This window comes from Notamacropus eugenii, chromosome 6 (genome assembly GCF_028372415.1).
Source record: "Notamacropus eugenii isolate mMacEug1 chromosome 6, mMacEug1.pri_v2, whole genome shotgun sequence".
NCBI lineage: Eukaryota > Metazoa > Chordata > Mammalia > Diprotodontia > Macropodidae > Notamacropus > Notamacropus eugenii.
In genome coordinates this window covers 352,563,278-352,576,926 of record NC_092877.1, presented here as the reverse complement: position 1 = coordinate 352,576,926, position 13,649 = coordinate 352,563,278, and the positions used below count along the sequence as shown (strand labels likewise).

At 38.3% G+C, this 13,649-nt stretch overlaps 1 protein-coding gene across 3 annotated transcripts in view; it reads right to left on the bottom strand.

Annotated features, from left to right (window-relative positions):
- PLD1 (phospholipase D1) overlaps positions 1-13,649 on the bottom strand; it is a 264,330-nt gene that overhangs the window by 83,595 nt on the left and 167,086 nt on the right. For all 3 annotated transcript variants that reach the window (XM_072618471.1, XM_072618470.1, XM_072618472.1), the window contains 3 exons: positions 10,692-10,773; positions 4,583-4,693; positions 33-233 (listed from right to left, as the gene is read on the bottom strand). In XM_072618471.1, coding sequence (XP_072474572.1) covers positions 33-233; positions 4,583-4,693; positions 10,692-10,773 — 394 coding nt within the window. The remainder of the gene's footprint in view (positions 1-32; positions 234-4,582; positions 4,694-10,691; positions 10,774-13,649) is intronic.

Sequence of the window (13,649 nt, the reverse complement as noted above, 5' to 3'; positions counted from 1 at the left end):
GAAAACTAGCCAAACATCACTCCGTATCTTACTGTGATGGAAAGCGTTGACTGTCCCACAAGGACTCGTTTGACACTGCCCACATCAGTCAGCCTGTGTTCATTGTCATCCCATCTTCCATAGGCCAAGTCTATCCCACCAATAAATGCAACTGACTGGTCTATGATAACAAGCTTCTCGTGGTGAGCCCACAAATACACCGTGGAAGAAACATGATCTGGGTGTCTCATGACCTGTGGGGGGAGAAGTCAACAACTAGAAAAGGATTTTCACAAAAAAAGTCAATGTTTCTCCTAACATGCTGCAGCTATAAAATAGATATACAGTTAACAGGCTAAAGCGCTGGAGTACGCTGCACAAATGTGTCAAAGAAAACAACTTTCATTATCAATGCTTAGTGGTAATAATTGATATCTATGTGGTGTTTTATAGTCTATAAATCAATTCACATGCTTTCTCATCAATGGAAGGAAATTATTGGTACTACCCTTTTCACATGCACCCTCGAACCTTCAAAAAAATGAGGGAGCCATTCCTATTGAATCCTTGCCTATGTGTATATTGTTCAGGAAAATCCAGCCTCATTTCATAGCTACCCTATTTTCCCTTTTTTTTAAAAAAAAATGAATTTATTTATTTTTAGTTTTCAACGTTCAATTCCATAAGATTTTAAGTTTCAGATTTTCTCCCCATCTCTCCCCCTCCAGAAGACTATGCATAATTTGATATAGGATCTACATATAAATTCATATTAAACCTATTTTCACATTAGTCATGTTGCAAAGAAGAATTAGAACCGATGGGAAAAATTACAAGAAAGAAAAAAACAGAAAGAGAGAGAGAGAGAGAGAGAGAGAGAGAGAGAGAGAGAGAGAGAGAGAGAGAGAGAGAGAGAGAATGAGAGTAACAATATGCTGCAATCTGCAGACTTCAGACTTCATAGCTCTTTTCTCTGGATGTGGATAGCACTTTCCATCATGACTCTTCTGGAGTTGTCTTATATCCTTGCTTGGCTAAGAAGAGATAAGTCTATCAAAATTAGTCTTTGCACAATGTGAACGTTACTACATACAATGGTCTTCTGGTTTTGCTCGCTTTAATCAACATCAATTCATACAAGTCTTTCCAGGTTTTTCTCAAGTTTGCCTCTCATTTCTTACAGCATAATAGTATTCCATTAATTCATATACTACAACTTGTTCAGCCATTCCCCAACTAATGGGCATGCCCTCAACTTCCAATTCTTTGCCACCACAAAAAGAGCTGCTATAAATATTTTTGTACATGTGGGTTCTTTTCCAATTTGTATGTTCTCTTTGGGATAGAGCCCCAGAAGTGGTATGGCCAGGTCAAAGGATATACACTTTTTATATCCCTTTGGGCTTTGTTCCAAATTGCTCTGCAGAATGGTTGTATCAGTTCACAACTTCACCAACAATGCATTAGTGTTCCAATTTTCCCACATCTTCTCCAGGATTTATCATTTTCCCATTTTGTCATGTTAACCAACCTAGTAAGTGTGATGTGGTATCTCAGAGTTGTTCTGATTTGTATTTCTCTAATCAAAAATGATTTAGGACATTTTTTATGACTATATATGGCTTTAATTTCTTCATCTGAAAGCTGCCCATTCATATCCTTTGACCATTTATCAATTAGGGAATGATTTGCATTTTTATAAATTTAACACAGGTCCCTAGTTTACCTTTTATCAAAGAAAGTCATATCTAATATATGTATACATATATTAACTAAAGTTTGAATATCTACTAAATCTAACAAGGAGAATTCTTACCAACTATATTAATTACAGAATTATTTAGTTAAAAAATTTTGAGAAGTCATTTTCTTAGTGCTTAGTGATCTTGACTTGGAGTTAAGAAGACCTGGGTTCAACTCCTAGATCCAATGAAGTAAAGAAGAATTTCTTAAGCACCAGTTATGTGCTAGATACCACGCTAAGGACCAGTGATGCAAAAAAAAAGGAAAAAACAATTCCTTCCCTCAGGGAGTGCATAGTCTGATGGGGGAAAACATGCAAATAACTCTGCATTCATGATATATACAACATAAATCAGAAATCATCTCAGCGGGAAGATAGATATGTAGCCATGGACAAGTCACTTGAGCTTGTCTGAGCTGTAGCCTCTTCATCTGTAAATTGGGATAAAATAAGCCACTCTTTCCCAGGGAGTATTCTAAGATTCCAATGAGATAATGTATGAAAAGCATTAGACAAGTATGAAGTTAGCTTTATATAATACCAATTGTTCTTACTACTGATTGACCTCGGGCAAGTGACTGAAACTTACAGTATTTTCATCTGTAAAACAAGAGAGTTGCATTTGATGGCTAAAGTTCAGGCCAGCTATTGATCTTCTGATTTTGTTGAGTCATTTTTGTCATGTCTGAATCTGTGACCCCATTCAGGGTTTTCTTGGCAAAGATACTAGAGTGCTTTGCCATTTTCTTCTCCAGTTCATTTTACAGATAAGAAAACTGAGACAAACAAGGTTAAGTGACTTGTTCAGGGTCTCACAACTAGTAAGCGTCTGATGCCAAATCTGAACTCAGGTCCTCCGGACTCCAGGGTTGGCACCTAGCTACCTGGAGACTAAAAAAACAAAATATTACTAGGCTCATTATTTTATGCAACAATAAAGGCGGTCTTACCCTAGTAAAAGAAAAGTGAATTACTGAGACTAGACAACTCACCGCCAACCTCTGCCTTTCAAATTACCTCTGTATAAAATATTCTGATGATTCTCCAAGAGGGTTATTTTTTTTAAGCTCTTAATCATGAGGTTAGTTGCATTAATCATTTGCTTTAGATGGTCTTATAGTCTGTCAAGCCAAAAAAAATCACTGAAAATACAAATGACAGTGTAATTGTCCAGTGGAATATAAGATCCCTGAGGGCAGGAGGTGTTTCATTCTTGTCTTAGAATGCCCAATACCTGGAACATAGTAGGTGCTTAAGAAATGCTTTTGTAAACTAGATTATGGCCAAATTAATATTCACAAAAATTTTAAAACAATATTTGAAAGAAATTGGGTCCTTCTATTATTTCCCCCCTCCTTAATGAAATATATTTTAATCTTGTCTATGCTGACAAGCAGGGGAGACTCCAAACAATTCCATGAGTCAATGGGTATCTCAATGACAAGGTCATAATCCCTAATAGTTTCTAATATTTTGGTACAGAGCCAATGATCACCTGTAATCTCTTATCGCACTTACATTTTGTACCAGGGAGAACACAGATGATGTGTTATTGATAGGAAGGACATGGAAGAAATGCCAAGGGATCTTTTCCCACAGAATTCCTCATTCTAAAAGGGTCCCCTCTTTGAGCTTCAGTCTGGAGAACCTTCCCTAACTTATGGGCTGTTTGCCAGTAGAATATCTGCCAGGATATACATTCTGATCACCTCAGCAGCATACGGAGATCTGGCACTGATATTTAAGGTCTATCCACTAAAAAATAAATCAAGAATGGCTGTCAGTGCTAGGAACATGTTAGCAATGCCCAGGTCACTCAAGTAGCCCCTGAAGACAAGTAATAATTGCAAAGAGACACATTTAGGTTTAATGTCAGGAGAAACTGTCTTAACATTTTTTGTTCTTTACAGGATGGAATGGGCTGCCTTGGGAGGTTGTGGGCTCCCACCATCAGCTTAGCCACTTCACCCTAAGTACCATGGGAGCCTTCCACCTAATTTGCAGCTGAAACCTCTTTGTATGTGTTATATCTCCAATTAAAATGTGAGATTCTTGGTAACAGGAATGGTTTCACTTTTCTGATTATATTCCCAGCTCTTAATACAGTATTTGTATATAGTAAGTGCTTAATAAATGTTTTTTCTTTCATTCATCCATCCAACTATCCATTCATTTATATATGCATTTATTTGTTCATCCATACATCTATCTATCCATTCATTCATTTGTTTATCCATTCCTCTCCATCCCTCAGTGCAGGGCTCCAAGTAAAGGCTGAACGATCACTTGTTGAGTATGAAATGTAGACAACCCTTGCCAGGAAGTGATTTGAACTAAGTGGCCTGTAAAGCCTCTTCCTTCCAACTCTGAGATTCTAAAGTAGGAATTAGTTCTATCAGCACAGGAGCATGGGAATCTCTCTCTCTCTTTCTCTCTCTATCCCTCCTCATCCCCCTTTCTCAGGACTGAATCTGTGGGTTAATTAGTCCAGGGAGCTTCCAAGTGGGGTATCAATGCAAGCAAGCACCTTTTCTGCAACCTACAGTCTTGGATACCTTCCTGGGACACTGAAGGATTCAATGACTTGCCCAGGACCACACAGCCAATAGATAATTAGAAGCAATACTTGAATTAGAAGCAATACATCTTGGTTTTTTGGCTGGAACTCTATCTACTATGTCATGCTGCCTTCCTTTCTCTTTCTAAAGAATAATTTTCAAGGTTAGCTTTTTTGATTTTTTTTTTAAAGATGCACATTGTTCTATTAATAGATGATTGTTACTCCTAACACAAAACGTCTGGGAAAATGATTTTGAATCCCACATAAATGCGGAAAGACTCGTAGCCCATGTTGCAGACCTTTATGTTGGGGTGCAAGCGCATTAAAGTCCTCTTGCTGTATTCACTGTTGATGCCAAGGGCCAGTTCAACCTCTTTGTAGAGCATCACAAATATCCTCACCCCTTGTTGCTGTTAAAAAAGAGAAAAGAAAAATAATTGGAGGCTAAATGTTCTCAGTGGAAAGTCTCCCTCTCCAGATCATTTAAAACCTTTGGCCATTGGGAGCCAACTCATCTTTCCCCTCCCACGCTAGGTTCCAGGCAAAGTGGGTAATGTCCTGTTTCCCATATGCGACAATTCATTTTCCACCTCTATGACTTTGTCTAGATTGTCTACCCTGCCTGGGTTACTCTCCTTCTTCACTTAAGCCTCTCAGAATCTGCGACTCTATTCAGTGTTCAGCTCAAAGGCCACACTCATCACAAAAACTTTCCTGATCCTCCCTATTACTGGCATCTTCCCCACTTGCTGCCCAGCATTTAATTTATGTATATTTTGTGTGTGTGTGTGTGTGTGTGTGTGTGTATATATATATACACACACACACGTATATATGTATATGTGTGTATATATATGTATATGTATATATACATATATGTGTGTATGTATACGTATATTTATATAAGTGTGTGTGTGTTTCCCCGATAGCACTCAAGTTACTTGAGGGCAAAAACTATGGATAAGTCTAATTTTATTAATATTATTGCATACAGTGTTAAATAGGAAAAGGGTGTGTGCAAAATTAAAGATCTATGAAATTACTTAAGTGAGTTATTAATGGTTCATATTTATATAGTGTTTTCAGGATTATTTTCAACTTCGCAAGCACCAGTACTGGAACTATTACCCCCATGTTAGAGCTGGAAAGACTGAGGCATGAAAGGTTAGGTGACTTGTCCAGAGCTCCACAGTTCATGTGTAGCAGAGGCAGGGCTGGAACCTGGGGCCTTCCTCATCCAGTGTCTGCTCTCTATCCATTATACTACACTGCTCATGCCTTTCTCTTTTTTCTTTTCTTTTGCTTATAAAGATTAAAAATAAATATGATCCAAGGGAACATCAAAAAGGAGCCAATTGAACACAACTACAAGACACTTCTCACAAGACAGATCTAAGTAAGTGGAAAAACATCAGTTGCTCATGGGTAGCCAAGTTAATATAATAAAAATGGCAATTCTACCTAAATTAATTTACTTCTTTAGTGCCATACCAATTAAACTATCAGATAATTATTTTCTAGAGCTGGAATAAATAGCATCAAAATTCATCTGGAAGAACAAAAGATCCAGAATATCAAGGGGACTAATGAAAAGAAATGCTAGGGAAGGTGGCCTAGTGCTACCAGATCTCAAATTGTGTTATAAAGGAGCAATTATCAAAACCACTTAGTACTGGCTAAGAAACAGATGGATAGACAAGTGGAATATGCTAGGTACTCAAGACACAGCAGACAATGAATATAGCAATCTACTGTTTGATAAACCCAAGGACCCCAGCTTCTGGGATAAGAACTCACTGCTTGACAAAAATTGCTGGGAGAACTGGATAAAAGTGTGGTGGAAACTAGGCATAGACCCATAGCCTGACACCATACACAAGAATAAAATCCAAATGGGTACATGATCTAGGTATAAAGATTGATACTATGGACAAATTGGTGGAGCAAGGAATAGTGTATTTATCAGATTTATGGAGAAGGGAAGAATTTTTTACTAAAGAAGAGATAGAAAGCATTATGAAGTGCAAGATGGATAATTTTGATTACATTAAACTGAAAAGTTTTTGCACAACCAAACCCAATGCAACCAAAATTCAGAGGGATGTAGAAAACTGGGAAAGAATTTTTATAGCTAATCTCGGGGATAAAGACCTCATTTCTAGAATATATAGAGAAGTGAGTCAAATGTACAAAAATACAAGTCAGTCCTCAATTGATAAATGGTCAAAGGATATGAACAGGCAATTTTCAGAGGAAGAAATTAAAGATATTTATAGTCATATGAAAAAATGCTCTAAATCACCATTGATTAGAGAGATGCAAATCAAAACAACTCTGAGGTACCACATCACACCTATCAGATTGGCAAACATGACAGAACAGGAAGATGATAAATGTTGATGAGGATGTGGGAGAGTTGGAACACTAATACATTGTTGGTGGAGCTGTGAGCTGATCCAACCACTCTGGAGAGCAATTTAGAACTATGCCCAAAGGGCTACAAAAAATGTGCATACCCTTTGACCCAGCAATCATGCTTCTAGGACTGTATCCCTAAGAGATCATAAAAATAGGAAAAGGTCCCACACATACAAAAATATTTATAGCAGCCCTCTTTGTGGTGGCCAAAAACTGGAAATCAAGGGGATACCCATCAATTGGAGAATGGCTGAATAAATTATGGTATATGAATATAATGGAATACTACTGTGCTATAAGAAACAATGAATAGGAAGACTTAGGAGAGACCTAGAAAGACTTATATGATCTGATGCTGAGCGAAAGGAGCTGAACCAGGAGCAACGACCACAGTGTGTGAGAGTTTTTCTGGTAGACTTGGAACTTCATTGCAATGTAAGGACTTAAAAAAAATTCCCAATGGTCTTCTAAGGCAAAATGCCTTCCACATCCAGAGAAAGAACAATAGAATTAAAAAAAAGGAGTGAATCTAAAATAAGTTTCATGAAAGTTATCTAGATACCAAAATATTTATTACAAAATGCTTTGCAGTAACAATGCCAACTATTTGTTATTACAAAACAGAAACAATTCCCTGAGGATGGATTTAAACTTTGGCCTTCCTGACTCCACGTCCAGGTCTCTATCCTCTAGGTAATTTAGGTTACACTCTTCATTTATAAGTCAGAAAATTCAGGGTCAGGGAAATAAATTGATTCACCTCACAGCCACATAGACAGTAATTGTCAGAGGTAGAACTTGAACCCAGGTCATTGGATTCCAGTGTTCTTTCCCCAGTCTCACATTCCCCTTATTTTGGGGTTATTTTTCCTTGAAAAGCAGTAGCAGTTTCAGTCAAAGTGATGTATTGGCAGCCCATTTCTCATACGCAGCCCTCCATCTCTCATCTCTGTCACTTTGCCCAAGCCCTATCTCCTGCACTTGGAAAGCAATCCCTCTTCACATCTAGCTGCTGGGATTCTAGGTCTCTTCAAGACTCAGCTCAAGGGCTACCTCTTCCACTGGGCTTTCCTGATGCCCCAGTTAAGAGTGTTACTCCTGGACCTATAGTACTTTGAATTTACTTTGTATGTGCTTTACATTATACTTATCTATCTGTATCCCTCCCCGCCCCTATTACCTTCTATAGAATGTAAGCCCCATCTTCCATTTTGTCTTTGTTTACTGAATGAACAACCTATGGTAAAGGGAGCTCGAAATAGATTCTGGGTGAAGAAGAAGAATAGGCCTGAGATGAACAAACACAGGACACTAGAAGTCTGTACAAAGCCTCCTGAACTCATCCCATCAAAGAACAGGTCTATTCAGATATCAAAGATTGTCCTGTCTCTATCAATTTCACAGACCCTGGGGCCCATTAACACAAGAATAAATATCCTCCCATGACTGCAAAAGTTCATGGATTTAGTGTGTGACTTTCAGGTGCTAAATTATTTAAATGATGGGTGTTTATGAGCATATGAAAATGTCAATTCAGTTTTAAAAATTGATGATCCAGATGTTGCTGGGTCCAGACTAGATGAAGAAAAAGGACAAAGAGACCAATGGATCACAAGGGAAATTAATCTAATGAAATCATCATTTCCTTGGGAGATTTATGCAGTTATCAGTTATTTAATGACAAGTTTCAGAGAGTGTGGATATACATGGAAAGAATAGGATGATCATCACTGGCCACTGTCACCGTCTGAAGAGCAGCCTTGAAGAGCAAAAGAGAAGCCAGGGAACTAACATATCAGAAGATGGTTCAAGTGTCCATGAACCCAATGATGATGGAAACATACAAACCCAAGACCTAGGGGGAGCTGTTGAGAGATAAATATAGAGGACATGGAAGACTCTATGATCTGTGACTCAAACTCCAATCTTGCATTTCCAGTTGTCGATACTCAAAACTAGCTTATTAATTCTGATTTTACTCTTTTCTAATCTGTTCAAGCCTCTCCACATTCCAATCCAAGGGAAGCTCAGTAATTTAGTGGACAGAGTACCCATTTTAGAGTTAGAGGATCTGCCATTTATGACCTGTGGTGCCTCAGGCATGTCACTCCACATCTCTGGTCTCAATTTCCTCAGATGTTAAAAAGGGGGTTAGGTTAGATTCTATCTTAAGCCCCTCCTAGCTCTAAATCTATGTTCCTATGCCACATACCACCATTGGATCACTATTTCTAAAATATAGCTTTGACTACACCCCTTTCTTGCTTATCTTCCTTTAATACAGAATGTCCCCAGGGGTGACTTAAAACAACAGAAGAGAATAAAGAAAATAAAGGAGGTGGGGGAGGGAAGAGATTTGGGAATACTCAATATAGCGAAGGAAAAGGAAGAAAAAGCAGAGCACAAGTCAAGAAGGAGATGGCATATAGCAAAGTGTCATCATGGGTTGTCAGCCCTGACTTAGGAACTTTTATGGTAAGTCCTAGAAAACAAAAGTCCTTCCAAATCACAGTGGAATGGTTATATGCTTAACTTCCTGAACCAAGATAGAGATGATGCTGATAAAGTTCATGGTAATTATCTTCCTTTGTTTCCTTAGCATTTAGCACAATGATGAGCTTATAGAAATGTTTATTGATTGACCATCAGATACATTCTCATTCCATTTAGATTGGCTCAGGTATTACTATATGAGGAAGTAATATATTATTATATGAGGAAGAGTATACAGAATTGGCAGCTAGATGGTGCCATAGTGCATAGAGCATGAGCTTGGAATCAGGAAGACATCTTCATGAGTTCAAATCCGGCCTCAGATGTTTACTAGCTGTATGATCCTGTCTCATCTGTAAAATGAACTGGAGAAGGAAATGACAACCCACTCCAGTATCTTTGCCAGAAAAAGCTGAAATGGGGTCACAAAGAGTCGGACATGACTGAATAATAGCACCAACAAATGTAGTGAATAGAAAATTGGCCTTAGGATCCATGAATACCCAGGTTCAAGTCCTGCCTCTCACACATATTTATTATCAGTGTGACCTTGGGCAAGTCACTTAACTTTTCAGCATTCTAGGCAACTCTCTAAGACTGTGAGTTATAGAGAAAATGTTTGTCTACCCTGGTAGAAGAAGTCCCTCAATGTTAATTCCTCAGACCAGTGAAATCATAGGTCCAATCTTCATCCCTAGCTCTATTACTATATGTCTATAGAGGCATGGATTCAAATCCCATGTCTGACACTGATGACCTAAAGAACCCAGAGCAATTCACTTATCTTGACATGTACCAGGCAGCTCCCAAGGGTCTTAGATTCCTCATGTCTAAAATGGAAAGGTTTGAACTAGATGTTCTCTAAGGTTTGTTGCAAAGTTTTGTTTCATTTTTTTCAGTTGGACAAGGAGTTTCCTTTGTACTTTAGGACTTGGGACTGTAACAACAGCTGACAGGATAAGAGCTGTTAATGGAATGCATTATAAAAGATTCATTCCATAGAGTCAAACATTAATGAAGAAAAATGGTACTACGAGAATGAGACTGTGAACAAGCAGCATATTGCTTTTTGATAAATTATGAGAAAAATAGGGAGATGATTATATTTCTCTACTAATGTCCTATCCCAATGTTGCTTCATGGCTTGATGGTGGCCCTGGCTTCTTAGAGGCTGTGCCAGGGAAACAGGTTTTACAAAGGTGAAAAAGATTTCAGGGAAGTCTCCAGAGATGGAGGATGCAACAGATGTCTAAAGACCAGCCTAGCTAAATTCCGAGAATCCTTCCCCTAGCAGGCTGGGCACCAGGACATGATTTTTTGTATGCGCAGAGAAACTAACAAAGATGGATTCCTTAGAAAGAAGGGTCACTAGATTTTCCAGGAAGGAGTTCATATGCAGAGAACATCATAGAGCCACAAAGTACTAAAGTAAGATTATGTTAAAAATCAGCAGGAATTTTTTGGGGGGTGAGGGGAGCATGACTGTCAAGTACTTACCGCTTTCCGTTTGAGAATATAGTCTAGTCTCCAACGATTTCCTTCTACCACTGGGCGTTTCAGGAAGATTTCTGGACTCAACCTAAAATCAAGTTATAGTCCCAAAGTTATTCAAAGGATTTGTAAAGTCAACTGACCTCTGCTTGTGTCTCAACAATAAGGGAGAAATTCAAGAGCAAACTCATCCCTGTCCTTCCCTTGGTTGGTAAATAGTCTGACCCATATATGGTGGCAATATTAATAATAATAATAAGACACACCATGAATGACATCCAAATGAATTCATCTAACAATATGGCACCAAACAGGCATCAAACAAATGGCTGTCATTTGTATTTGTTTGGGAGAGATAAAGGCATTTATCAAAGGAGCTCGGGACCAGGTCTTAGCCAACAGAAATTACAAAAGGGTTATCAGGGTCCTAAGGGTTAAAAGGATGTCAGATTGACTGAGGAACACAGATTGCACAAGAAAATGGTAGAAGTTGTACAACCTAGCCTAGTAGGCTGCAAAGCATTTAGTGGCTATTAAATGCCTAGAAGAAAATTGACCAGAACTGGAATTCTATGCCCAAAGCTCTTTAGCTTTCACAAACTAACAGCCAACATATTATACAAATACAAACCCCAAAACAGCCTGGAGAATTCAACAAATAAACTTTATTAGGACTGGGGAATTCTTAAAGACCAAAGTGCTACCCACAATCATTTGGACATACCTTCCTGAGTATAGGGATTTTTCATTTATTGTACTTATATCCTCAGGTCTAGCACAGTGCCTGGCTCATGATAAATAAATAAACAAAATTGATTGAGCTAAAAAAAAATTAAGGAAAACATTTTCAATAGATGTAGCCATGCTGAATGTTCAATTTCCAAACTATCTGGAATTAAAAGCTTTTAGAACATACAGCTTTAGTGAAAAATATTAAACCTACATGAAAACAGGCCACCATATATGTCCTCCATGTCTTGTCCGGTACTTGAGATGTCCAAATTAATAAAAGAGCTTGGGTACTTACTTTCCTCTAGTATAGAATCTAGGATCACAAGTTTTTAGGATTAGAAGGGATCCTCCATGTGATCTAGTCCAAATCCCTCATTTTTTGCAGAAGATAATCATCATGGGATCAGGGAAAGAATGTAAGATTTGGAGTCGGGAAGCACTGGTTTCAGATCTTGCCTCTGGGTACTTATTAGCCCTGTATTTTCTCTATATAGAATTATCCCAATATTATCTCCTTCATTAGAATGCGAACTCACATTTCACATTTCTTTATATATCTAATGCTTAGCACAGTGCTTGAAACTCAGTAAAAGCTTAAAAAAGAAGGAAATGTAAATGAGAAATTATGACCAAACTTAGTCCTTAAGCAGGGAATGAAATTGACTTCCTTTCTCAGCAGAAAGGTGAGTGACCATGGGGGAAGCATGTGTACTGGTTGTTTCCTGTTGGGTACATGTTGGGTAGGCGGCTCTTTGGTTATAGCAACTCAATTCCCTTCTTTCTCTTCTTTTCCATTTCTTCCCCAATTGACTTCTGCCCTTGTTCATCGTTATTCCCAAACCGTCCACATTTCTTACTTTGTCCCAAGTCTGGTTCATGATGGGACCGGAGGTGGAAGATGTCTGACTTGGTTAAGGTGGTCCTGACCCAGTAACTCTCCCATCTCTGTCTTTCTCCCTGCCATACTGATCCAGACTTTGCCCTGCACTTCAGAGTTATTTCAAGAGGGCAAGAACATTAACAAATGTAAAGTAATTTGTAGGAATTATGTAGGAGATAGTGCCAACTTCCCTTGAAGGAAGTTGGAGAATCTGAGATAGAGCTAAGGAAAGAGATCATAGTGGACATTGGGACAACCACTGCTGAGGGTCTGCTCCTGAAACTACGGGCTGAATTTATTTCTCAGTGTTTCTTTGGGTAATTATCAACAACATGAAGGCAGTGTGGTTTTCATTTTGCTTAAATACACATATTATTAATATCTGATTTTTTTCCTTGGAGAAATATTAGTCTAACAATCAGTGTCCAAAGAGAATTTCCTTTACCTAATAGGAAGTGTGGGGCAAAGTAGGGAAGATTTTACTTGTGGATATGTTTGAAAGAGAGGCAACTAGGTAGCACAGTGGAAAGAGTTCCAGGCCTGGAGTCAGGAAGACTCACCTCAGACACTTACTAGCTGTGACACTGGACAAGTCCCTTAACACTGTTTGCCTCTATTTTCTCATCTGCAAAATGAACTGGAGAAGGAAATGGTAAACCAGTCTAGGATCTTGGTCAAGAAAACCCCAGATTGACTCATGGAGAGTTGGACACAACTGAACCACAATAACAATTCAGCAACATTGTTGCATCATTGTTAGACTTCATATTAGACCCCATAGTAGGTCTCAGTGTAATACAGATGGGTTTATAGTGTCTAGCATAATTGTTACTCAGGTATTTTAATGACTAAATGGGCTTTCCTAGACTACCCTGGGGAGATAACCATCATGGATAACAAACTATAGTAATAACCATGATGTTGATGATATTCATTTCTCTTATAATAAACCTAGTTTTATGTAAGTTTTGTGAAGTTGTGATTCCCTGTTAACAAATCCAAAAAGCTCTTTCTCATTAAACATATGCAAGATATGGATTGTTTCATTTTTGTCTTTGAATTCTTGGTATCTAACAGTTCCTGACACCTACTAAGTGTCTAATATTGAATTGAACTGAATTGACCCTGGCACTCTCTCTCCCGCTCAAGAGTCTCCTATGGTACATGGTTCAGGACAGGAAGAGTATTCCAGCAGTTGGATAGGTTATCAAGTCTTTTATCCCAAAGTTTAGCATCAAGTGCTCTCTGAATGAATTGTTTTGTGATAATCATTACCCCAGTGCCACTACATGGTGACAGACTGATATATAACTCCTGTTTATTCCAGTTGGTTTGTTGAAGGATATGCGTTA